General features: G+C 40.6%; 1 protein-coding gene across 3 annotated transcripts; it reads left to right on the top strand.

Annotated features, from left to right (window-relative positions):
* The first annotated feature begins 548 nt into the window (after positions 1–548).
* Positions 549–25,156, top strand: nectin4b (nectin cell adhesion molecule 4b). Of its 3 annotated transcripts, none has more exons than XM_075482816.1 (11): positions 549–959; positions 6,834–7,034; positions 11,037–11,204; positions 13,797–14,075; positions 17,587–17,704; positions 20,667–20,818; positions 21,161–21,326; positions 21,546–21,621; positions 21,883–21,939; positions 22,459–22,569; positions 23,703–25,156. In XM_075482816.1, exons 1-11 carry the CDS (start codon positions 908–910, stop codon positions 23,979–23,981), a joined length of 1,659 nt encoding a protein of 552 aa, XP_075338931.1. In that variant the 5' UTR covers positions 549–907; the 3' UTR covers positions 23,982–25,156. The 3 variants fall into 3 exon arrangements, with proteins under 3 accessions (XP_075338931.1, XP_075338930.1, XP_075338929.1); XM_075482815.1 differs by having other exon boundaries at positions 22,459–22,659; XM_075482814.1 differs by having other exon boundaries at positions 22,459–22,665.
* Positions 25,157–25,161: the final 5 nt, after the last annotated feature.

The raw sequence follows: 25,161 nt of genomic DNA, 5'->3' as shown, positions 1-25,161 counted from the left end.
CTAAAGTTGTACTCCTAATAAACTTCAAGGCCTTTAGATCGGTGGATTTAAAGTTGAAACTTAGAATTAAATAGACGTGTTCTTTTAATAAACGGCTTCTGTGCTATCCTACCTACCTAGTGAAGGTGTGCGCTGTGTAAGTACACACTCCTTACATTGTATTTAATTTATTTTCGCCATATTTAATCTCTTCTTTTAAATATTTTGCCTCTGTGCAATGTTACGTATTTTGAATCAGCTGCGTTGTGTTCAAACTGTCATTAATTAGACTTGAAATAAAAAACAAAAGATCAGTGCAAACATCCATTTCCACAGAATAGAAAAAGAAGAATAGAAGAATAAAGATAATCAGCTGCTCGTCTCTTAGTTTCCTGATTTATGTTTTGAAAAATTCTCATGAGATAAACCTACAAATCTACAAATGCCCGACTCTTCAGCGTCACCTGGACGCATTGCCAGTTGTGGGCGTGTTATTCTGATGTGGGCGGAGCCAGAGTGGTGGGCGGAGCCACACCCTACAGGTGTTGCTTGTGGCTGTGCGTGACAAACGGACAGGTATCCGTTTGATCAGCACAGTCTCAGTTTTTCTACTATGTTTCCACTCCAGTATAAGTTACTGTGTCTGTTTTATGTGTCTATGTGGACCTGAAATGAATCCCGTGCAGTTTGGAGCTCCTGGGACAAAATCCGGCCTTTAGTGGACCAAAGAGGGGCTTTTTAATACTTATTTTTAAACGTTGCACATGAGGTGAAGAGGAAACACCTGTTGCACCTGCCTGCCCGCTGCGGACTCCTCGCTGCTGCTGCTTTCTGAACTTCATGCAGATAAAAATAATGACAGCTTGACATTTTTTTTTTAATTTTAACAGCCCGAAGGGAACCGGTGAAGTGTAATTTCGGACTTCAGATGGAGTCGAAAAGGATACACGCAGAGGTTCTGGTATTGCTTTTTTTAATCGGTAAGTTTTTTTTTTCTAATGCGGCAGAGTTCCTGGTAATTTAAAAATCACTCACTTTCATAAAACCACGTGTCTGTTAAGTCTTTTGAAGACTCCTGAAATTCTATTTTTGGGACTTTTTGATCTGCGATGATTTGGAGATTTTTATCTGACTTTAGTAAACATGACGTGGAGCTCTGATAAAACTGTCTTGAGTGTAAAACTATGTCTGCATTTTTATTGTAACGTCTTATCTCTACGCGGTAGTTGCGGTTGCTATGAAAGTTTATTGATAATTCAAGCTCACAGAGTGAGTCTGTAGTGGAGAAAACAGTTGTGGCTGTTCCTTGTAGGTTTATCATGCCCCGCTGATATTAGGAGAAACCTCTTTGGACTCAGTTCATTTTGTGTAAATACTCTGGTGTGTTTGTGCTTATAAATAAGCCATAAATAAGTCTATGTGGTGTTTTGCTCAGTTTTGAAGGCGTGTTGAGTCAGATGAAGGGAAGTTTTAATAATGAAGCTCCACGATGAGCCTTTTTTAGGTCTGTGTTTGCAGAGCTCCACCAAGACACCAGAACAAGTTCAACATGACACATTTCCTTAAGAGAAGGGCCCATAACTTTAGGCACCGCGCGTGCTCCTGCTGGGGATGAATGGCAGCTTGTAAAATCTTTCCTTTGCAGCTGAGACGCTTTCATTTCTGTTTTTTCCCACTCATGTTTCACTGTAAAAGTGATGTGTTGCTCAGCTCTTCTGACGTCTACTCACAGATTTAGATTTTTTTGGTCATCAGTAGGTTGGGGAGCTGCAGACTCTAGAGCTTGAAGGAACCAAAATGTGGATTTCAAAGTGAGTTTAGGCTCATTATCCTGTTGTAGAAGCCATCTTCTTTTTTTTTATCTATAGCTTCCCCCGGATGTTTATTTGTTCACTGGTGAAAAGTGTGATCGATCCCCACGTGTACCCTTCTGATCATTCTGTCTCAACCTCATCAGAGCACAGGACCTGTTTGCAAAATGAATCTGTCCAGTTTAAATAGTAGCTTTTGTGGATGTCTTTTGCAGTATAGCGGAGGGATTTTGTTTGCTTTTCCTGTTCATCTATGAGCTGTTCTTACTGAAAGTTTTCTGTCATTTGGTAATTACAGTCCAAGCTTAAGAAACGCGACCTCTTCTCTCAGCCTTCCCCTGCTTTTGGAGCCTCTGTTATTGTAATTTTCAGGGTTGAGCTGTTTCTTTTTGAAGCAAAGGGCTTCTGAAGGATTCAATGAGGTTTGAGGAGTCAGAGGATTTATAAAGTTTGAAGCTTCCGTCGTCTTTCCTGATAGTGTCTGCAAAGAGGCCGTGGTCCTAATGAGCCGATTATTCTTGCTAAACAAAGTTCACGTCTGTTCAGTTTGCTTAATTTTAAATTCAGCCTGTTTATGTAGTGTCTTTTCACAGCATATGTAGTCTCAAAGCACTTGAAAAGGAAAACAAGTTCAGCACAAGTTTGATTAGATGCAGTCCAATTAAATCCAGTTATACACAGGTGCCCAAAACATTTGTATGTTGGTGCTTTTCTTTGTACAAAAATGCAACAATATTCTTTGGATTTCTAACTTAGTTCACTTAACTTTTCAGACTTACAGAAGCTGCCCAAACTTTGTCATGCTTCTGTGTTTCCTGTTTGTTTTGGTTCGAATGATGAGATATTTTTTCTTCATCCGGCCACAAATAAGAAAGACAACATTACAGAAGCTAATGTGAAAACATGCTGGTGATGCAAGGAGGAACATTCAGCCTGTGACAAGTTGTTATGAGAAGGTGTATAGGCGCACCAAAACGCATTATTTAGAGCTTGAATATGTGTTTTTGGGCAGCTTAGATTTCTAACTTGGCTTGCTCTAACTCTGTTGCTAATCGACCCACGCGAAGACGTGTCCGTGAAGAAATGGGTTGCGCCGTCCGGCCTGCACACAGCCTCGACTTCCGACACATTTAGGCTGAGCAAATCTTTGCAACCTGAATCTTGTGTAAAAGCCTGAAACTGAATGAGGTGGAAAAGACAGACATGCACTCAGACATTCTCATGCAACGCTTGGGTGCCCTTATACTCTCTGCAGGTGTGGAGATTTAAGCGGCGGGGCAGAATGTGGCTCGGTCGCATTCTCACTTATTGTAAACACGAATCAGATCTCATTGCCCAACTCACGTCTTCCTGTTTTTGTGACTAATTCGGATGCCGCTTGTCTGCTTTTGTTTCCTCCTTTAGTGGAGATAAACGTCACCGACAGAGCTAAAACTCTGTGTGGCTTCGCTTAGAGTGCACTTATCAGGCTATTATTTTCACCAGCACTCACAGGTGTGACAAAGTTCATCCTGAGTGAACAGGAAAAGCTTGTGTAGCAGCCCTGTGACACTCAAAGTGTGTGAAGAGTGTGTTTAACTCTTTCTTTCTGTTTGGTGTTTATCTCTCATCTCACGCTCTCACCTCGAGCTTCACCTCTCTTCCTCGTCCTCTAAAGTTAGTTCTGGTCGGAGAGTCTCTGTCTCATACGTTTTCCATCCTTAATTAGGTCACCCACACTGGGGTTCTTTGTTGCCCACAGAGGCCTGTGGCTCCTCTCCTGTGTCCCGGTTTTTATCAGCGTGTCCTTGCGGTGACTGTGCAGGATTTGTGGGAGTCTGTGCCCCATATCTGCATCTTTGTAATCATTAATTTCGCTTGTGAATCAGTAACCACAGAAGAAATGAACACGTTCATCCAAGAAATCAAAGTTCAATTGTTTTTCTTGTTTGAGTTTTCGATGCACCCAGCTCTCACACCCATTTCTGTTTGTGTCCCACGGTTAAATGTAGACTTTTAACTCGGTGTGATTAAAGTTTCAGTCATTTGTCAGCACCGTGCCAAGCTTCTTGACAGCTCTGATAGTAAAACATGTCATTGATGAGTCGACAAAGCAAGTCACTGTCTTTTTGTACTTCAGCTGCTAACATTGTGGGTTGAATTAGTCAATATTGCATCAGATATCATTAGCTTTCAAGGCAAAAAGTGAGTGTAAAAAATCTCATACACCGAGTTACTTAAACCATAAGATCTTTGTGTGTGTTTCACATGGAATACAAAGTTCTCTGTAAGCCAATAAACTAACACATATATAGAGATGCAGTCACATGCGTGACATGGAGATTCAGTTGCATTGACTACTAAATTTGAACAAGTTAAACAACATGTGGTGCGTTAAACGAAGGGTGTTTCCCTGTGTTTTTGCATGCATGGTTGCTGGTCAGTGTATCCCTCCACTGATCAGCTTTAACCATCAGGAGTTGTCGGACCTGTTGGATGGCTCAGTACTGCAAAGATGTTTTACAAATATTTAAAATATTGTGTTTGTGCTTTTCCAGGCTTTCCACTCCTTTAACTCTCTCGTGGGTAGTTGGGATAAAACCGTCAGACGTTTGAGTCGCAGCTCATCAGCTGCAGGATACGTTGGGCATCATTGTGCATGCAGTGATGTGGAGCAACATGGATGTTCTTGGTTGAGAAAATCGTGACAAAGTATATTACTTTTTGGTGCGAAAGTGACACGGTGTAAAATTCGTTATGTATGGCATTTGTTTGACCTGCAATGACATTTTTGAGCTTTGACTAGTTTGAGATGGTGAAACTTCCGGTCCCCTTCTTTGTTGCGTGGCTGTTAGCTTAACTTCCTTTTCAGAATTCTTTCTCGTTTCTCCAAACTGAGAAAAAATAAACAAAAAGAAAAAAACTTCTTGCTCAAACCGCTATGAGATTTTTCAAGTTTGAGATGGTGAAATATTTGCTCCTCTGGTGGCCTCGTTCTGAGTGGCTTTTAGCTTAACGCGTACCTCAGAAAATCTTTGGCTTATGGAAGTTTTTCTGTGCCATCAGAGTTTGAATACAAATTTCTAATATTGAATTTTTACAGCATCAAAATCAGACTTTGAATTTGAAAAACCAACAGTGTAAAGAAAAAATCAATTTCTAAAAAAAAATCAACATCTAAAAAAAATTCAGTGGAAAAAAAATTAAACTTCAAAAAATTCAGTGCAAAAAGAACCTGACTTAACATCCGGGTAAACAGGGCAGCCAATCAACTTACGCCCCATTGGACAGATCAGCCATGTCCACCAACGCGGGTGATGGTGCTTCGGTGAGTGAGTTTACTTTATTTGCCATTTGTGTTAGTAAAATTGAGTAATAGATATTACTCAATATCTATTGAGCTGATCTGTCCAATGGAGCGTAACCTGATTGGCCGCCGTTGGATGAATTGAGACGGGGATCGATTGCTTCTCCCTATTTACCCGGATGTTGAGTCTGGTTCTTTTTCCACTGAATTTTTTGAAGTTGAATTTTTTTCCACTGAATTTTATTTTATTTTTTTCCACTGTTGGTTTTTCAAATTCAAAGTCTGATTTTGATGCTGTAAAAATTCAATATTAGAAATTCATATTCAAACTCTGATGGCACAGAAAAACTTCCATATTGGCTTCTCCAAACTGAGAGCCCTCTGACTGCGGACTTCTGCTGGTGAGACATTGACTCATCATAAATACTTCACAAAACGCCCTTTCTAAATCAGAAACATCCTTTAAAGGCCAGTATCTGTTTCACAAGTTGACATGACTTGATGGTGGAACCTCAAACTTAATCATGAGTCTCTTTATCAGATATGTTCGTAATTGTGTTGAAGTCACCCACTGATTTATGAATTGATGTTTCGGTCTTGTTGGTAGTCTCTTTCAAGCCCGAAGTGATGAGAGTGAGCTAAAAAGGGAACTTTCTCTGGGTCTCGGTATCTATTTGATTAAAAAGGGCCACCAGCAGACTAATCATAGGAGTAAATCAGAATGTCTTGTGGGAAAAAGCCTTTGTATTTCATTAAAGAAGTTTTTTTCTGAGTGGGACTCACAATTATGTAAATTGTACTTATTGCAGGACACTGTAGAGAACAAATGCCATAAAGACTGAGTCCATGTGCCAAGTTTTGCTTTGATGCTGAGATATGACTTCACTTCCTGTTCGGCAGCTTTTGCACTAAATTGATTTTCTGTGCCAAACAATGTCTTGAAGCGAACAAAGAGATGAAGTGTCTCACTTTGCCACTAAGCCTCATGAAAGTAACACAGAGGAAAATAAACCTTCTGGCATGAAGAAATGAATCATATGATTGTCCTCCTTTAAACATAGTGACAGCAGTCATTTACTAATAAGGAAACGCGTATTAACACTAAAGCTTTGTTCTGTGTCACAGTAGCATTCCTCTTAGAAAACACCTTTTCTTCTTACTGGGTTAGCTCTGCCATCCGCTCGCAGCACGAGGATCCCCTGTTTTGACCTCACATTTTTTCTTTATGGAGTGTGCATGCTTTCTCCATGTCACCACGTCAGTGGCTGAGCTGGTTAGGTGAACACAAGTGTCTATTTATAGTGGTGTTTTTGTCTATAAACAAACCTATAAAGGCTTTACCAGACTCATGTCTATATGGAGGAGCATAAAGCCCTGCAGTGATCCTCAACATAAGAGTTGTGTTGGGAGTTACGTGTGTGTTTACAGTTGTAGTATTACAGGGGAGGCGCTTTAATTATATCCTTTAGTTTATGAAATATCAAGGAAATTGTAATCACTGCTACCCTGATCCCAAGGTGTTGTTTTGTCAATGTTTTTTTTAGACTGTTTGGTCAATGAAATGTCAAAAATAATGCAGAGTACCACGGGTGAAAGCTTTAAACGGAGCATTTCTGCTCCTCTGACCATCAGCTAAGCAGATCAACTTACACTGAACTTGGCACTTACTTTAAAACCATGTAAGAGATGTTAAAGCACTAGAACGCTCTTCAGATGTGTCTCTGATGGCTTCCTTTCTGATTCTCTCCCCTCTTCAGCGGCTGGCGTTCAGGGCGCCTTTGTGGAGCCTCTTGAGCCCGTCACCTCCCTTCGCTCCCTGGCTGAGACTCAGACCCGCTTTCCCTGCCACTACAAGGTGGAGGCTGGAGAGCGCGTGGTGCAGGTCACCTGGTCCAAGGAGCTCCCAGACGGCAGCAAGGACCAAATCATCACTGCCCACTTCACAGACGGCCAAACAGGTACTGAACTGTCACACTGCTGCTTTCTTACCTTTTACACCTAATTATATAGGAAAGTCTACATACTTTACTCAAAAGACCAGTTTAAAAGAAACTCAGTGACCACATGAGGCAAAAATCCTGCAGCGGCTTGGTTGCAATGAGAAGAAAATCCAGTGAATCACCTCAAAATGGAAGCACAAGCTAATGCTAATAAGAGGGAGATTTTAAAGAATGTTTTATATTTTATTGAAGTCGGGGCTCTTTGTAATCTTTATCCGGTAGAACTTATTCAGTGGGAGACATTTTAACTTGATGTTGGAGGACAAAGACGTGCTCCTGATGTCATCATTAGTGTTTGGATTTCATCGAAGTGTTCATCCATAGTGCGTACACATTTTCACACATTACAGGATATTAGTTGTTGTTAATGTTTTTCACACGCAGTACAAGAGGTCAAAGTATCCTCCATGGAAGGTTTTACAGTTTGGAGTTTGGAGCTTTTGGAAGCTTTTTGGTGGATGAGCAATCAGAGATTTGCAGGTTACTGATCAGAGGATTAAAGGAATGAGAACCAGTTAAGCGAGGCGGTGAAGTCTCGACTGTGGTTGCTCCGGAGCTTCTATTGTTGGTTTGACTGTGAAGAGTGCGCCGAATACCAAGTTTGAGGTAGAATTCAGAGGTCAAGCCTCCTCTCTCCACCCACACTTTCAGTATCAGTTACTATAAACTAGTTTTTCCATTAGACTGGCTCCTGCAGTCAAAGGGGATGTTGAACTTTATACCAAGAGCCGATCAGGGACTTCTTTGTTTTTTTTAAACAACAGAAACTACACTTTACGCATTGATACTTTCATCATCTATTTATACTTTCATTACTATTGCAATGCGCTTTATGTTGGCGTTTCCCAGTCTTCTCTCAGTCGCCTTCAGCTGGTGCAGAACGCTGCTGCCCGTCTTTTAACCAACACCAACAGACGTGTGCACATCACTCCTGTCCTTAATGCCCTCCATTGGCTTCCTGTCCTTTTATAGAATTGATTTTAAACTTTTAATGTTTGTTTTTAAAGCTCTTAAAGGCCTCGCCTATTTATCTGAGCTTTCAACAGTCCGCTATCCTGGTAGAGCTCTGAGGTCAACAGATCAGTTTTTGCTGGAAGTGCCCAGGTCAGAATACAAACACACTAGGCTAAAAACCTACTTATTTAGGATTGCATTTAATACCCAGTAGTATGATGGCACTTTTATCTTATTTTATCTTAATCGATTTTGTTATATTTTATTGCTTTCACTGTTCTTTTATTGTTTTTATTTGTTTTTACTTATTCTTCTCTTTATTTATTACCTGCTGTAAAGCACTTTGGTACACCGAAAGGATTGTCTGTAAAGGGCTGTATAAATAAAGTACATTTACATCTATAAATGGCATATAGGCTATAATATAAGCATATAAGCAGTGGTGGATAATTGGAGTTCGGAGGTGCCAGATTGTTCTGATGAGACTCCTCTGGAATCAGGGGAGGAGGCTGACTGAGTTTAAAGAATGATGATCAGACTGATTTCGATGACAGAATGTGACTGAACACCCGACAGTGAGGGCAGATGTGAGGGAACAGACCGTCTGCTATTATTTCAATTTAATTCTGCTTTATTAATCCAAGAGGGAAAATTATGTTGCCATGCTATAAATTATTGTTCTAGACGGATAACAATTTAAAATGAAACTAAATAAATTGATTGTCCCAGCGAGAGGTGTGGTAGAAATGGATCGGGGTGTTTTTGTAGCTTAGCAACAATTTACCTGATGATGTGACACAGTGTCGGCAGGTAACCCAGGTTACATGGAGAGAAACTCCCTGCCAGCAGTCCAACATCTGGCGTGCAAAGGCGTTCCTTCTCCATGACACACCAGGGATTACACCATCTGTTGTCGAGAGGCTCTGTAATCCCTCCTCCTTTGACGTTACCTCTCTGTCTGCCCATAGCTGAGTGGAGAGGATTCAGAGCTGTTCCTGCGGGCATGTCTCTGCAAAAAAATAAATAAAATTGCCTTCCCGATATTCCCACTGTGTGCTTTTTAAGACTTGTCCCTTTTATCTGCCAGTGACCTCACATTTCCCATGATGCTCAAGGGGTTTTGGCATCTCTACTTGAGCTTTTCAAAGCTCAATCAGCTGCTCCCACATGCACCCAACGTTGTCTGTAGGTGCAAAGCAGTAACAGGAAGATGTTCAGTGTTACCACATATTCTGCTCCTTCAGTTTCGTCCCTGGGATGTGGTCTCGCTTGTCTCTAACCTTCTTTCTGTCTTTATTCCCGACAGTTCATCCCGCTCCCTTTGTCCTCTTCCAGCATTTGACTATTATTTATATCAACCCCCCCAAAAAACTTAATCTAATGAACCATTGCCCCCAGGAATTATTATTATAAGCAACATTATTTCAATACATTGCACTGTGGGATAGTTTCCCCAGCTGTGAGTGGCTGAAACACCTTTCTGTTCAGCTTGTTCCTTCATATATCTTCTTCTTTTTATCTGTGCTGTCATTTAAATGGGAAACATAAAAATCACACAGAATATAAAGTTTAATCAGACATACAAATCAATTTAAAACCTTAATCTAGTTGATTATTGGATTGTTGGCAGAGAAGCGGTCAGATAACATCACTTTTTCCTAACTTTATTACTTTGACTTGGTGGCTGTTTTTAAAATGATAAACTTTTGTCCATTTATTTAGAAATAGATATTTCAAGGGAGTGAAAAGTGAATTGTCTGTTTTGTACATTAAACAGGCTGTTACAAAAAAGCCCAACTTAATCTGAATACAAGACATTGTGACGACTTTTACTGAAATCAATACTTAGTTGGCAGGTGTGCAAACAGTTCAGGTATTCAGGCAAAGCAGAACCCGAGAGTCAACATTCACCGTCTATCACATCATCTCTGATCATAGTCAGTCGATTGTTTTGTTTTTCATGAGACAGTCAAAGATGCTCCATCACAAACTGCACCTGAACAGCTACACCATGATGAGCTGAACACTCGTGATGTGTAGTGCAGATTGGACTGCTGCGTGAGGCAGCTTTCTATCATTGACACGCATGCTTTCACTCGTGTCGGGTGAACAGATATTCCTCTTTTTGCAGAACTGTTCAGCCTTTTCTATCTGATATCTTTCGGTCCGACAAATTAATCAATCAATCAATCAATCTTTATTTATATAGCACACTTCATACCACAGGCAACTCAATGTGCTTTTAAGACGACATCCCACATTTTGATCAGGGCAAAGACGTTTTTTTTTTTTTTTTTTTTTTTTTTTTTTTTTTTTTTGGCATAATAATTTCTGGGTTTCACACAGGAGAGAATGTGATATATAACGCATTTCTATTAAAAACTCAAAGATGATTGAAGGACAAGGTGATGGAAGTTGAAATATGTGGTGTGGCAGACATTGGGTATTTAACAAAAGAAAACAGAAGAAGAAATTAAATTAAAGCATGAGTGCAATCAAAGGCCTAATGTGTAAATTGCATTGTATATTGAGTTTATTCTTTTTAAAGTTGAACATTGTTTAAAAATTTCAGACTACCTCTCAGCTTTGTTGATGTGTCCTAAATGGTCCGACACAAACATGGTAAACACGCACTGTATGATGGGGCACGCGCCCTTGTGAAAGGGGTTTGTGACGATAGAAAATAAGACCAAATCATCATTGCTTTTCTTCTCTGTAGATTGGGTGCAGTTGATACTGACTGGTTTACACAACGTTGTCATTTGGACTAAGATCAATCCTGAAAGATGTTGTTTTGTACATGCATTGTCTGCAGGGTGGGTCCGTGACGTCTCTGGATATGTGCAGGTTTATTGTGACAAAGTCCCGCGATTTATTTTGCTTTCTCTTACTTGGAGCTTTTCACAAAGGGAAGTGAGCTGTCAGAATGTATTTTGTTTTGTATTTACTATGTAGACTTTTGTAAAGGTTGGAGGTATTCAGCTGAAGCTGTTTTTGTGTTGTCAGAGTTTGGGCGTTACTCCCGCCGGGTGAGGTTCGAGAGCAACAGCCCCACCGAGAACTCTGCTCTGCTCCTCCCCAACACGGAGGTGTCGGACGACGGCACCTACACCTGCCACATCTCCACCTTCCCCAATGGCAATTTCGAGAGACACATCGCATTAACCGTCTGGAGTAAGTTTCATCTCCATCTCCCACATCTTCTTAATCCTATCGGAGCTTCTGGAATAACGTTTAAACCATAATTATCCACTGCCAACAATGGGACTCAAAGATCTTTCCCAGCGTGGCCACAAATTCTCTTTAGTAGGTTAAAGCCAAAAGAAAAATAACTTTGCTTCTGTTTATAGTTGCTTGTTACATGGGAAAAGGAAAAGGCATTCAATTTTGTGATAGCCACAAAATACTCAAAACTGACTGAGTTTTTGGCAAAAGATGCAGGTTAATGATATCTCTGTTAAATAGTAACTCGGCTGTCAAAACACTGGCAATCGGATTTGGTTCCCAAGCAAAGTGCAGAGGTGGGAGAACAAGTTTGAGCCACAGGTTTTGATGTGGTTTTATGATAGGCCTCCGAGCCAAGTCGTTTTTTATTTATGCAGTCCCAAAATACAAATGAGAAACGCATGAAAAAAAAAAAAAAGCTTTGCACCTCATCCTCTCCAGAAAAAGTGTAGAATTGATGTCAAACTGCACTCAAATGAGGGATATTCTTTAGAAGCAGCTTCTCTGCATGAACTGGAGTTTCCTCATTGTCTGATAATATAGAAACAAACAAAACAAACATGTATGTTGCTTTAAAATGTATTAATTTATTATCAGCCAGTTCTTAAAATTGGTATTAAGAACCACTTTTGACTACATTAAAAGAATAAAAAAGAAAGTTTTCATTGGAAATACTCCACCTTTTTTTTTTTTTTTTTTTTTTTTTCTTCAAATGGCTTTTTGAGGTTAATTCAACCATCTTAACAGCCAATTTGTTGGAATCAACATAGCAGCCGTGGGAATGCAGTTTTCTGGATGGATCCTCCAGAAGTAAAACTTGGAGTGATGCTATCACTCCGGATCGGCTCTCTCATTCGCCTGCCAGCCATCAACAAGGACGGTTCAGATACAGGCCTGTCTCGGCACGCCTCGGATCAGAAAAAAAAACAACACAGACGAGTAACTGACAACCACAGGAATTGAATTCTCTCAGCCTTGAAAACATTCTGCAATAAAATGTAGATTTGCTTATGGAGTAACCCATGCAAGAGGCTGCATGTTTCATTGAAAACTAAAAACTGAACCAGCTGGATAATGCAGGCTTAATTCTGCTTCGTGACTCTTAATGTAAAGTAACAAATCCTCTGTTATATCAGTGCAGTATGCCCACTTCACAGTCACATTTAGTCTTTTTATTAAAGAAATAACCTATGTTTTTAGGTGTCTGTTAACTTGAGGCCAAAAATTCGGTCAAATCGTTTTAACAACTGAAACGTTTCTTCTTATTGTCTGTGTAAATGTACATTATTTTTCATTCCTTTACACCAAGACGTTTAAATTCACTCAAACTTTAAAAATTTTTTATTTTTTTTAGTTTTTTTTTTTTTATCAATGAGTGCAGCCGGTTTTTCCTGCAGATGGACGAAACTGTGAAGTTGTGTATTTTGAAGTTTCAGTATTCGGTTTTGAATTAATCCATAATAGCTGTTGTTGCTAATGCTAACAGCTTGTTTAATAATCCACACACCAGAGGAAAGACTTAACCAGAAGCTGAGTCTTTCCAGCTGTAATGACTGCTGTGTGAGTCACAATCATGTTAAACCAGTTGGAGACGGAGGCTAAAAAAAATAAATATGCTTTTGGTGAAAACATCTCTGACACTTCTCAGGGTGATTTTTGCAACCTACTCCTCAGACTCTAATGAACCTGGTGCCATTTGTAGAGAGAAATGAACAACTTCAGTATCGCGTTTCTGTAAATTTAGGAGTTGTAAACACGGCGAATTGAAAGAAAATTAGATGCTCAACCTCACTGAAACCTGTGTCGTTTTAATTTGGGTCAAATTACAAGAGCATCTACAAAAGAGTTAGGGCAGTTTGTAAGGAAAAAAACAGAAGAATGCAGTGATTTCAAAACCATATTAACCCTACATTTGATTTAGTGCAAAGATGTCATCTTTTTTTTATCATGAAATTTAGAATTTGATGCCTCCAAAAGATTTTTAAAAAGCTGAGACTCTGGCATGTTTACCTCTGTGTGGTACCTCCTTCTTTTTTAACAACACCGTGAGCGACATGTTTTCCAGTAGCTGGTTGATACTGACCTCCCGAAGCTCAACAATCCTAGCCTGCGTTTGTCATATCTATGCAGCTCCAAACGTTTGTATTTGGTGATGGGTCTGGACTGTTTAATACTATTGACTAAAGATCGATGCTGTTGCACAGAATGTGGTTTTAAATAGTGTGACTAAAACAAGCCAGGTCTTCTCTGAAGATGATGTCCTCTGTATGGCAGCAAATGTTGCACCAAACCTGTATAAATATTGTTCAACATTAAGACACAGTGCCCATTATTTCCAAAAAAATTAGATTCATCAAGAATTTTTCAATAAACCTCAGTCCATCCCAATCGATGGGCCCAAGGAGACATTTTACAACTAAAATAAATCTAAAAGATCGTTTAAAAGAGCTATCGTGTATTTTCATGGACAGCTTTTGCTAAAAGGTCAGTTGGTGACAACCAGAACTTCTAAGCTCTTGATGTTCTTCCACCTCTTCTTAGGTTTACCCATCTCCTCTCTGGATTCGAAAACTCTGGTGGAGGGCCAGCAATTCGGTGTGGTTGCCTCCTGCAGAGCCGTGGGTCGGCCAGTTCCCTTGCTCTCCTGGGACACCGATCTCCCAGGAAAGACGCAGAACCGCACCAACGAGGGTGGGGCCGTGTCCACCTACTATTCCCTCCATCCGCTGCGCAGCATGAACGGGAAAAAGCTGGACTGCTTGGTGTGGCATCCAGGCCTAAAGGAACCCCGTAGGATCCCAAACCGCCTGGTGGTTCATTGTGAGTACAGCTGATGGTGTTGGAGCCCAACAGCGGGGGGGCAGAAGTAAAACCGATGGAGACGTTTTAACAGCAGATATCCATTTTCTGGTTGGGGAAAACTTAAAAAATATGCCATTTCAGCAACGAAAATGTAAGAAGAAAAACAAAATGCAACAGCTAACATAATTCCACAAAAAAAAGGAGATGGTAAAACAAACACAGAAAATACTACAACAACTAAAGGAGCATAAATTTAGTTTTCCTCACATTTTCTGTCTGGTTGTTGTTTTTTTTTCTTTTTTCCCGTTTGATATTCTGTTGTGTTTTGAACCTCAGAGTCTGTGTCAGTGGGAAGTGAAACCAGCCTGTCAGAGTGTAACGTTTTATCTGGAAACAAATGAAAATGTGTCCTTCCTCCACAGCAGACATGCATCCTAATTCCAAACTACACACTGAATATGTTAAGTAAGCTTTAGTAACTGTTTCTAATTGAAAGATGGAAGACATTTGTATATTTTATGCTAATATGAACCATATAACACATTAGCGACTGAATGTGTCATTCACAACCCCGGAGTTGCTTTCAGGGTTGTGAATGTCTTCATTCAGCTGTGAGAACTGTATTCATTCACAACCCTGCAGAAAACGCAACAGAATCAGAAATGCAACGCCAATTTCAGCAAACCGAAATAGATTTCCGAAAAACAAGAAAAATGTTAGAAAATGAAACAAACAAAAATACCAGTTATTTTTCATTCGCTTGAGAATGAATGTCTTCATGCAGTGTTCGAGTATTCGTCGTCCTGAGTATTTGCCGCTCTGAGTATTCGAGTATTTGCAGAGTAATCTGAGTATGTCTCTGCTGTGAAAGTGTCAGAATGCAAACTGAGCTTCATGAATGTATTTTTGACAACTTGCCACAAAAGCCGCTGGGAATTTGTAGATTGTTTGGAACTTGGAAAACACCTGTCATTTGATAAGTGACACATCTCATTCACACGTAGGTGAGGACTATAATTACAAAAAGAAGTGCAAGAAAAATTACACAGAAGTGATTCAATTCTCAGAGTTGACATAACTTGAACTAGTAGTTTCCATCTCTTCACTCTTATTTTCAAACAATTAAATCCCTTTGCTCTGCTTTTTGTTCAGGTTAAGACCATAATGCATAAACTACTGCAGCCCTAGACCAGTTTAATCTGCCCCCTATCAAGCTGAAACATGTGCTCACACAGTTGTTATATTTTAATACAAGAGAGGAGACCTCACACATCTTTGTGTGCCCCTACATTCAAATTCCTTCCATATGTTGATTCCTCCTACACTCCCATTAGATTGTGATACATAATCCCAGATGTCTCCTTTAAAGGTTATTATCGATTTAGTGCATTTAAATGCACATCGATCAGCTCTTTGGCTCTCATAGCGGGAACATCAAACTGTAACTGACAGCAATGATAATGATTCTGTTTTCTTGGTGTTTGTGAAGCCACTCAGAGTACAATAGCAGAGCTCTCAACAGAAACACCTAAAGGGAGTCATTAACAGTTTTTACCAGCTACACCCTTGTTTTTTTCTTCCATAAGGTCGTCGAAATGTCAGCAGCAAAACGGAGCGCGCTCAGGTCAGAATCCGGGCAAATGCTGTATCTGTTTTTAGACATTAATGGTTTCCGTGTTTTATCTTAACTTGCAGATCGATTTCCTCAGATGTCGTTAATATTAAAGAAATCAACCTTGCTGTTGATCTATTGCTGGAGTTCAAGCACAATCACTGAGACACGTGAGATCGGCAGTCTGATTAAAACAACAGGTGCTCTCTCAGAGGCTTCACGGTCATCCAAATCAGCAATAGCATTTGAAATATTCTTCCTTTGCTGATCTGGCACGTCTGTGGAAGAGGAACTACCCTGTGGCGTGGAAAGACTTGCTGATTGTTCAGTTCAGTCCTCTCCCGCGGGGCTCTGGACCAACTTTTTAAGATCTTCCTGTTGATGGTAAAATCAGCCAGTGAACTTTCATCATTATGTTTGTGTAGCTTCGCTTTCTGTCTGTGGACGTCAGTGGGAGAGTGGACTAAACATTAAACAGTATTGGCTGACACTGTCCTTGAGTCTTCGTTTGTATTCGGCCTGAAGGCACCAACCCTTTTTAGTTTTGTCACAGCTCAACAATCACTCTTTGTTTGATGCAATGGACAGCTCACAGGCGTGGACCTGAGACGTAAATCTGACATCTTGACAGATGACTCCAGGTTTCAGTAACCTTTTGACCTGGAATGAATGGATTTCCTCTTCAAGAGAAAAAAAAAATTTAGATTTAGAGAGAAACAAAGAGGTTTGTGAGTTTCTGTCATCAGCTACATGGAAGGCATGTAACCCAAAAAGTGTGCTGAAACTGTGTCAAATAACTTTAATTGAAAGGTATAAAGATCATTTTAAAAGCACATTTTTCTGTTGATTAAGTTTGCTCATTGAATTAAATGTAAGTTTATGTTCTTTTATGATTTGAAATGCAAGTTCCTGGTCCTGACTTAGACATTTGAGACTTTTTCACTTGTAAAATATTTTATATTTGTGGAGGTGAGGTGCGGAAAGTTCACCCATTTTTATTTAGAAATAAAAAAGCTAAATCCAATGATCCTGAGTTGGAAGGCTAAATGATCACAACTCATTGATGTCCAGAGGTTAAAGGAGGACATTACATCTTCCTTTTATCAGAGGCCACTTTTACATGCACAGCAATATTCTTATATTAATATATCACTTAAGACTTTACTATGAATAAGAAGTTGTCACATAAACAGAATTTTCTGCTTCCCCTTAGTGGAGTAAGATTGTATTTTGGGGAAACAATAATAGAAATAAACTTTATGTATACGCCTGTATTGCTTTGTGATATCCTCCCCGAGTTTTCATGGCATCACTCCACTGTCCTGGGCTCCACAGCTGCCAGCTCCACTGAGTACCAGTGACTTTTGGCTCATTTTTGGCTTGTTTTCATAGATGCAGACGCTTATATCTGTCCCAAGGTGGATAGAAGAAAGAACTCTGGTGGAGTTCGGTGTAGAACAGGAAGGTTGCAGTAAGAAGAAGACTTGCTTTTGGGGCAGGGGAGAAACCCAAGTCGGCTAGTTGCTCCTCGTTTTGAGCGACATGGATGTAATCAAGACCTTGGACTGGCATGAATATCACAGTTGGATATTTGAACGTGATGTGGGCACAAGTCATTGCTCAGCCTATACTCTACATGAAAATGGGAACGTGAATGGAATATCTGGTTTGCAACCCATGGAAACATACTTGTCTTTATATAGATTAAGACCAGTAGTCAGAATATTGCCGTCTATGTGAACATGAAGATTTTCACTGTTTTAGAAATGTATGCTGAGGCCATCCGTTGGCATTTTCTATGGCTTAGGAAACACAGACACTACATGTGGTGTTTTTACACCATGAACGAATATGTTTATTTCTCTGCTGTTGCTGTGCCGTATTTAATCTTTGCTCTGGCACCTGTGTTTTTGTCAGACCCCCCAGATGCCATCATCTCCTCTTCTCCCGAACACTTGTACGTGGGATTGAAGGAAGCTGAGCTCCAGTGCAAAAGCAAGGGAAACCCCGAACCTCAGGACATCACCTGGACACGGTACAGTCGGCGTACTTTCTGCTGCACATATAAACCCACACTTAAACGCTGTCTGGCTCCCAGTAAGACTGCGGCAATTACACATTCATTCACCTCACTGTTCTACATTTTGCGCTGTTAAATTGCTCTTTACATGGCACTGGAATGTGACTCAAAACACAGATAAGTCTCTGCCAACATGCATACACATGGCCTACACACACGCAAACAACAAAGAGGTGGGCTTGAATCTGACGGGGAGGGGGGGTTGCCTTCCTCTGCTGACTCGATTCATTGCAGTATAAAAGCCGTGGTGTCCTGTTGCGAAATGTTGAAGTTAGAAAATCTGAGACGGGAGGTATTTTCACACGAGGGAGAGAGCCAGCGACACGAGGAAGAGCAGGAGACGCATGCTAAGCGCTTAATCATAGTGCCATGCTTTAAATATCACTCTAATGTCTGGTAAAACACAGGTCTGAGCTTTAATTAGAGACACTGTACCAGCCATTATAGCTATACCTGTCCACACAGTGATCAAATGTTGAGTGCTGAGTGAAAATATCTTCACCGTGAGACGATCTCAAGATATTAAAATGTCTACATGCGTATTATATTTATCTTTTTTTGATTTAATGTCTTTGAACGTAACTTTCCAGTTTAATTGATAGATTAGAGAGTGATGTTAATCTTATGGGTGTAAAAAAACAATGTGCTTAATCTCTAATTTGATCCGATACTTTCAGAGGAAATATGCCACAGTTTACAAACAAGTGTTTGCAAAATGACTCCAGTCACACGTAAAGTTTATGTAACGTAAATATTTCAAATTCAAGGTTCACCTCCTCGCTGTTCTGTACCGTTTTAGAAGACATCCAACAGCTTTCTTTGTATTTACAATTGGAACAATTAACACAGATCTGTGTCCTGGAGAACTGCAATTTGACAAGAAATCATCCCGTAAAATATTTTATTCTTATTTGTAAACTTGTGCTGATGGGAAGTTTTCACAGCCTGTCAGGTTTTCCACTTTTTCATGGATTCAACAGATTTCTTCCCCCTCAGTCTGCACACAGTTGTTCACACCGTATAATTTTCATAAGGATTCAGACTCTTAACTTAGTTAACACACCTTTGAAGCCATAACAGCCTTTTTTGGGGGGAATGATCCTGTAAGCTTAGCACATCTTTCCTTTTAGAGGTTTCTCCCATTCTTTTTGGCAGAAATGTTCAAGCTGAACGAGGTTGGAGTTTTAGAGCTATTTTTGGGTTCATAGTCGGACTGTCTTGGTCACTGGGTCTCTTTAGAGTTTTCCTGACTCTCTTGGCAGTATGTTTCTGATTGTCATCGTGTTGAAGTGTCATTCTGAGATCTTGGGACACTCTGGAAAATTGCTTTTTGTTTTTCTGCACCATCTTTGGCTCTATCCTGACTGGTGTTTCAGTTCCTGTCACACAACGAAATGCCCAAAAATGATGCCGTCATCCCCTTGTTTGACTGTAGGGATGTTATCAATGATGTGACGCTCAGCTCCTGCTTTTTTCCTCACATATCATTGGAAATTAAGGACCAAATAGTTACATCTTTGTGTCATAATTTAGCTTTATTTTTAAAAGTAAAAGCAGAATCTGCTTTTGTGAAGGCCAGCTCCGTCTGCAGGACACTGAGAGAGTCATTTACGCTTTCAGAGGTTATTGGACTTGATCCATCGGCACCTGGTCATCTGCTGGCTGTACAAAACGTACCTTTCTGAGCTTTTACAGCCTCACACTTGAGCCAGAGCACTCAGCTCCACAAACTAATTGCTCTTGAACAGATCCTAGATCAACAGAGGTGACTAAACTTTTTCCAGTTAGCAGTTAAATGTGCTGGAGAGGTTGACTTTTTGTAAACTTCCAGCAGGCTTTTAGGCTTGTGACAAATGGCTTCTGTGGAGTGTTGTGCTGATGGTTGTTCCTCTGTAAGGTTCTCCCATCCCCACGGGTGATCATTGGCTAATTGGTTACCCGTTTGACCTAAACTCTTCATCTCTGAGTAACAAACAACAGAAAGACGGTCGGTGGTGCCACAAGTGTCATTACAAAGAGTCTGAATCTTTATGTATAGATGGATATTTTAGGCTATCAAGTTCAATCAATTATCAATCAATTTTTGTTCTGCCATTGTGAATAATTGTGTAAACGGTGAAAGGAGAGAATGATTGAACTTTTACCTTAAAGTAAACCAGGCCAGCTGCTTTACTCACTCTCTAGTCTTGTGGCTCCAACTTTAAGCTTCTACTTGAACCATTTTGTAGCTCTGCTTATTGCATAAATGTAAACCCTCCAGCTGACAGCCTGATGTGGCGATAATTCACCTACAAATCCATTGAGGTTTGCGAATACACTTCAGATTAGAATCTTCTTTGGCTGCTGCAGGTGAATAACTCACCTGATCTGTCCCATTCTCAACCATTTCTTCTGCGTTAGATGAAATCTCCCCCTGTGACTTGATCATAAAAGGCTTGTTAGAGAAGCTAGGCGGGGCTTTGAGAAAGGAAATCTGAGCCAGCTCCAGTTTGGGGGGTAAAGCAGCAGTAAAATAGCCTCTGCAGCTCATTGAAACCTGGGGGCAACATGACCCGTCTCAGTGGACTTCATCACAAACTGGCTCTGCATTATGTGGCCTGTGATGTCTGCAGCTGCACAGTGTAGGACTCTGTATCCAGGTTTGCTCACATCCCCCAAACCTTCAGTGAGCACAAGAAGCAGGTTTTGGTTTAGGTGAGTGCAAAACTGTTTGGTTTCGCTTTGTGTTGAACCAAAACCTCTGTTCGAAGGATAACTTGCATGATGCAAACAACTTGTTGCCTAAGAGTGTAAGGACTTAAAACTGAAATGCAGGTTTCAACAGCTATTGTTTCAAGCAGTGAGTCACAGGTTGACTATGGTTCACCTCCGTGTGACTTTTCTTATTAATTAATGTGGCATTTTCTCTCATCGACAGGAGAGGAGGAGCTCTTCCAGCTGGGGTGTCTGTGATTGGAGGGAAACTTGTTTTTGAGCGAGCCCTCCACAGTAATGACAGTGGAATCTATGAGTGTGTAGTCAACAACAGCGTGGGAGTCGGAAAAACGGAGTATACATTAGAAATGACAGGTAAGTCCGGTGAATATCTGCTTTGTAGGTGGAAATAGCCCAACAGTGAATAAGATACCGTCCCTTCACTGTGTGTTTCATTGAATTTTAGATGGATGGAATGAAAAAAATGATAGCAGCAGTCATGAGAGAAGCTCAGTTAAAAGAAAGATTCAGCAAAATAAAGAATAATGCTCTTTGATTTGAAGTAATTGTGTAAATATGCTGCCCCCTTATGGAGGATGTAAAGCATAGATGAGGTTGAACTGGGGATCAAAACTGTTGCATGAAAGATGCAGATCTGCTGTTTAATGTGTTTGTGTGTGAGAGAGTCACCAGATTCCTTCTTCATCTCTCTGCCAGAAAAATCTGAATACATGGGGGATGTCGCCGGCGACAACCTGCTGCTGATCATTATTTGCGCCTCAGCCGGAGCCGTGGTCTTGATCCTGGTCATTGCAGTGCTGCTGATCCACCGCCGCCACCGACACAAAACCCGAAGGCTTCAGATGCAGCTTAGCGAAAAAACGTGAGATGAAGCGCAGGAGGCCATGTTTATGAGAACCTTGGAAGAGGCTTTTAATCATAGCTCTGCCAGTGATGACAGCTCGTCTGTTAATGTTTGGTTATGAGCTGATGTTTAAATTGCTAAAACGCTTGACCTGTTTTCGAAAATTACATTCTAGACGCGCTATTGTTCCATAAATCCTCTAAATATGGCGTCCTTTTTTATTTCTTTTTTCCCCAGAGAGGAAATTAACAGCCTCTCTCGACAAGCCTCCTTCAGAAGACTGAACTCTGTCAGCTCAGACCCCAGAGCGCAGGTACGAGCACAAACACAAAAGCACTCTTGTAAACAACAACCCGAAAGGCTAGAGAGGAATCGGGTTGACACACCCGGCCTTCTTGGGTGGAGCCGGCTGAATGTCAGCAGCCATGTCTGCTGCAGAGGCCGATAATTACAGACTGCTGCGGCTTCAAACAAATAATAAGACGCACAACATTCGTATCTGACTCTGACTGACTCATTTTATTGTTTGTGTTGACTTTCACTAATTTTCTTACACTTTCTCTTTTCTGCCCAGGCTGAAGATTTTGTGCTCAGAATAGACAGTCGACTTAAAAACAGCAAAATGTCTCTGGTGAGTTTCTGAACCCTCTGCTGAAACGTGAGGTGTTTCTAACGAGGGTGGGGGGGCTGATGACACGTTGGCTGGGTGCGATCCAGGAAAAACAGCTTATCTGATACCAGCGAGGCTTTCATGATTAATTTTAGATGCTCTTATTTATCAAGAAGTCAGTTTCCAACAATTATTTACACTTTATTCCATAAATGGAAATAGAATGCAAATAATTTAAACTTTATATGAAAGTACTACAAAGACAATAAAACCACTGGGGTGACTACACAAAATCTTAAGATGGAATATTTTAGATAAATAAAGGAGACATTCGTTACCATAAAAGAGATGAACTTTACTTTGGAAGCTTTTATCTTTTGAGTGATTTAAACAACAAAAAAAAACAACCAAAGTGCGTGCTGCATTATCCTGTTTTTTAAATGAAAGCATATAAATGTGACATCTGTTTTCCTTAAATTACTTTAAACTACATCAAGTGTTTGCTCATTTAAACAGTTGTAACTTCCACCTTGTCTGTAGGAGCGTCCCATCTATAAAGGCAGCCAGTCCACGTTGGGCGGGAGGTGGGGGCATGCAGAAGCGGTGGAGTTGGACGAGCTTGGACGTCCCGTCATCTGGCACGACGGCGAAGTGAGCCTGAGAGGAGGAGAGATGGATGGGGAGAAGGAGGAGCGCAGGAGGAGGGTGGAGTTGTACCTGAAGACCAGCAACATGTCGCTGGTACAAGTCAGCGTCTGAGAGACTAAGTTGAAATGCAGATTTGTTTGTAATCCGTCATTGTGTTTCACTCGATGCTGAGTTTGTATCAGTACTGATGTTTTCATGGAGACGGAGAACAAAGAACAACTAACTGAGCAGACATCCTCTTTATTCTTTTACCAGTTTAGAATTGTTATTAGTACAGCTTTCCTTTTCAAATGATGATGGGATCTGTCGCTGGTGTAAAACTAGAATCCCCACTAACAAATATATGAAAACAATCTGCAAACTGAAAATTAGGCACAGCTTTTTTATTTTATTTAAAACTGATGATTTCAGTTCAGTTTTTATTCATAAAGCACCAAATCACAACATATGTCCTCTCACGGCACTTTAAAGATCTAATTATTATAATTCAAATTAGTCCAATTTATGCAATGCCAGTTCAAAAACAAGTTTTCTAGCTAAGGAAACCAAGAGATTGCTTCGAAGCTTCTCCCTGATCCAATCTCCCATCCTGAGCATGCACAAGGTGAATGTGGAGAGGAGAAACTCCCTTTTAACAGGAAGAAACCTCCATCAGAACCACAATCAGGAAGTGTTAGGGCTTAAGAGGACAGGAAAGAGGGTACAACAGGCACCATGACACCATGGGCCAGGGATTCCTGCTGAGAAAGACGAACACAAGCCAATGACAACAATAATGTCATATGTACATGAAGAGTAAAGAGAGCAGAGTGAGGAGAGGTGGGAGATTCCTCAGCAGTCCGGGATCATAGCAGCATTAATGTGTTTCAGGGTCACCAGAGCCACGCATTCCTGATTGTTGAAGAGTTTTTTGAATTTTTTAACTCTGCATGGTTGTATAAAAATGTTTGAGTCGTGTCATATTAACCAGCCTGTTATAGAGGTTGGTACTTGATGCAGTTGCTTCAGATGAAAAGCTGCTGGACTCCTTTTTCTCTTCATATCCTGAAATTCGATTTATCATTACACAAGATCTTTTCGTCTTTTTATTTATTTATTTTTAAACAAAACCTAACTATCTTCTGTTTCTTTTTCAGGACTCGGGTCTTCCCTCATCTCTCGTTCCAATGAAGGCCCAGCAGGATGACGGGTCTAGGGAGCCAGACCTGGGCCACCTGCAGGAGGGAGACTCCCCGCCTGAAGACGACTGGGCTCCCGCACAGTCTGTAGTGGAGGAACAAGAGGATGATGAAGATGGCAGCTCCAACCAGATCACAGAGGCTCTCAACAATCATTTTTACTACAGAAATGGGTTTCTCAGGCCCAAACCCAATTCCAACGCTGTTCTGCTGCACCCCAGCCAACAGATCATCTGAAGCAGCAACTTTCATCCACAGCGTGACAAAGAAAGCGTGTCTGCATCTCTGCACCACCTTATTCTTTCTAATCGGATGGTTATTTTGAACACACAAAGTGTGTTTTTTACCTCCTATTTGTGATCTTTTAAAGTTTTATCTTTATTTTATGATAACTGAAAAGTTTTTTTTATTATTTTGGGGTCTTTTAATGCCTTCAGCAGTTAGCTGGCAGCAGAGATGAGGGAGAGAGGAGGACTCGCATTCAGTGAAGTCAGATGAGAATGAGCGATGTTGAGGTCCACAGAAGGGCCTCTCCATATTTGGACATTTTTTATCCCAAATATTTTGATGATCCACTAACTGTGAGTCAAACGTCTGGAGGGTTTTGTGTTTCCTTAACCATCAGGACACACACATGAAAAGTCTTTTCTTTGCTTGACTCTGTCAGGAGGCAAGATTCTTGTTACACAAAGTTTACTGTATTGGCTGTGAAATCAAACCGTGTACCCAGTGCTTTTGGGGAATTATACCTGGATATCCCGTTTCTCTCAGCATCCAAAGACAGTTCTCCATGAATCCTGTCTTTCTCTCATGGTGCCGTTTACATAAAAAACATTCAGGGAGGACAACATGGACAAAAGCACTCTTGTTGATATTTCCAGCCACTATGCTCCTGTGTATTTGCGCATCTATGTAATATATATATATATATATACAGAAATATAGAGTTTTCTATTTTTATTTTGTCATCAAGTGCTACCTTCAGCTACTTAAAGGTGGTCAAAAGAGTTCTTACTATGAGGACCAACACAGACGTGGACAAAGCTCTTTAACCAGTGGATTTTAATGGAAAAAATACAACAAACTGGAGCTGGCCAACCTTATATCATGTCTGCATTTAGTCCCAGTCCCAGATCTTCCCTTCGGCTCTGCTCCTTCTTTTCTTAGGGATCATTGAGCCATTCAAATGGCCCTCAAAGTTTCTATTGAAGGGCTAGATCACCACTACTCTAAAGCAGAAGGGTAGAGTTAAGGGGAAGAGCTGAGACTGAGCCTGCTTTGTGCTCATCACTGGCAGACTGGATCTGAATATCATCTGTCGAGAAGGACTGTCAGGAGATGATAAATACACTGTAAATTCTTTTTCAAGTGGAAGTGTTTTTTTTCTATTAAAATGCAAGACGTGAGACGTGTATTT

The sequence above is a fragment of the Odontesthes bonariensis genome, chromosome 14 (assembly GCF_027942865.1).
Source record: "Odontesthes bonariensis isolate fOdoBon6 chromosome 14, fOdoBon6.hap1, whole genome shotgun sequence".
In the NCBI taxonomy this organism is placed as follows: Eukaryota; Metazoa; Chordata; class Actinopteri; order Atheriniformes; family Atherinopsidae; genus Odontesthes; species Odontesthes bonariensis.
The sequence above is the reverse complement of the archived record's forward strand: the minus strand, read 5'-3'. Positions and strand labels throughout refer to the sequence as shown.

Coding starts and splice junctions, on each gene's coding strand:
- nectin4b (XM_075482814.1), top strand. CDS start 908: ATGGAGTCGAAAAGGATACACGCAGAGGTTCTGGTATTGCTTTTTTTA. Junction 960..6,833: donor GGTATTGCTTTTTTTAATCG/GTAAGTTTTTTT, acceptor TCCCCTCTTCAG/CGGCTGGCGTTCAGGGCGCC. Junction 21,622..21,882: donor GCTCAGACCCCAGAGCGCAG/GTACGAGCACAA, acceptor TTTTCTGCCCAG/GCTGAAGATTTTGTGCTCAG.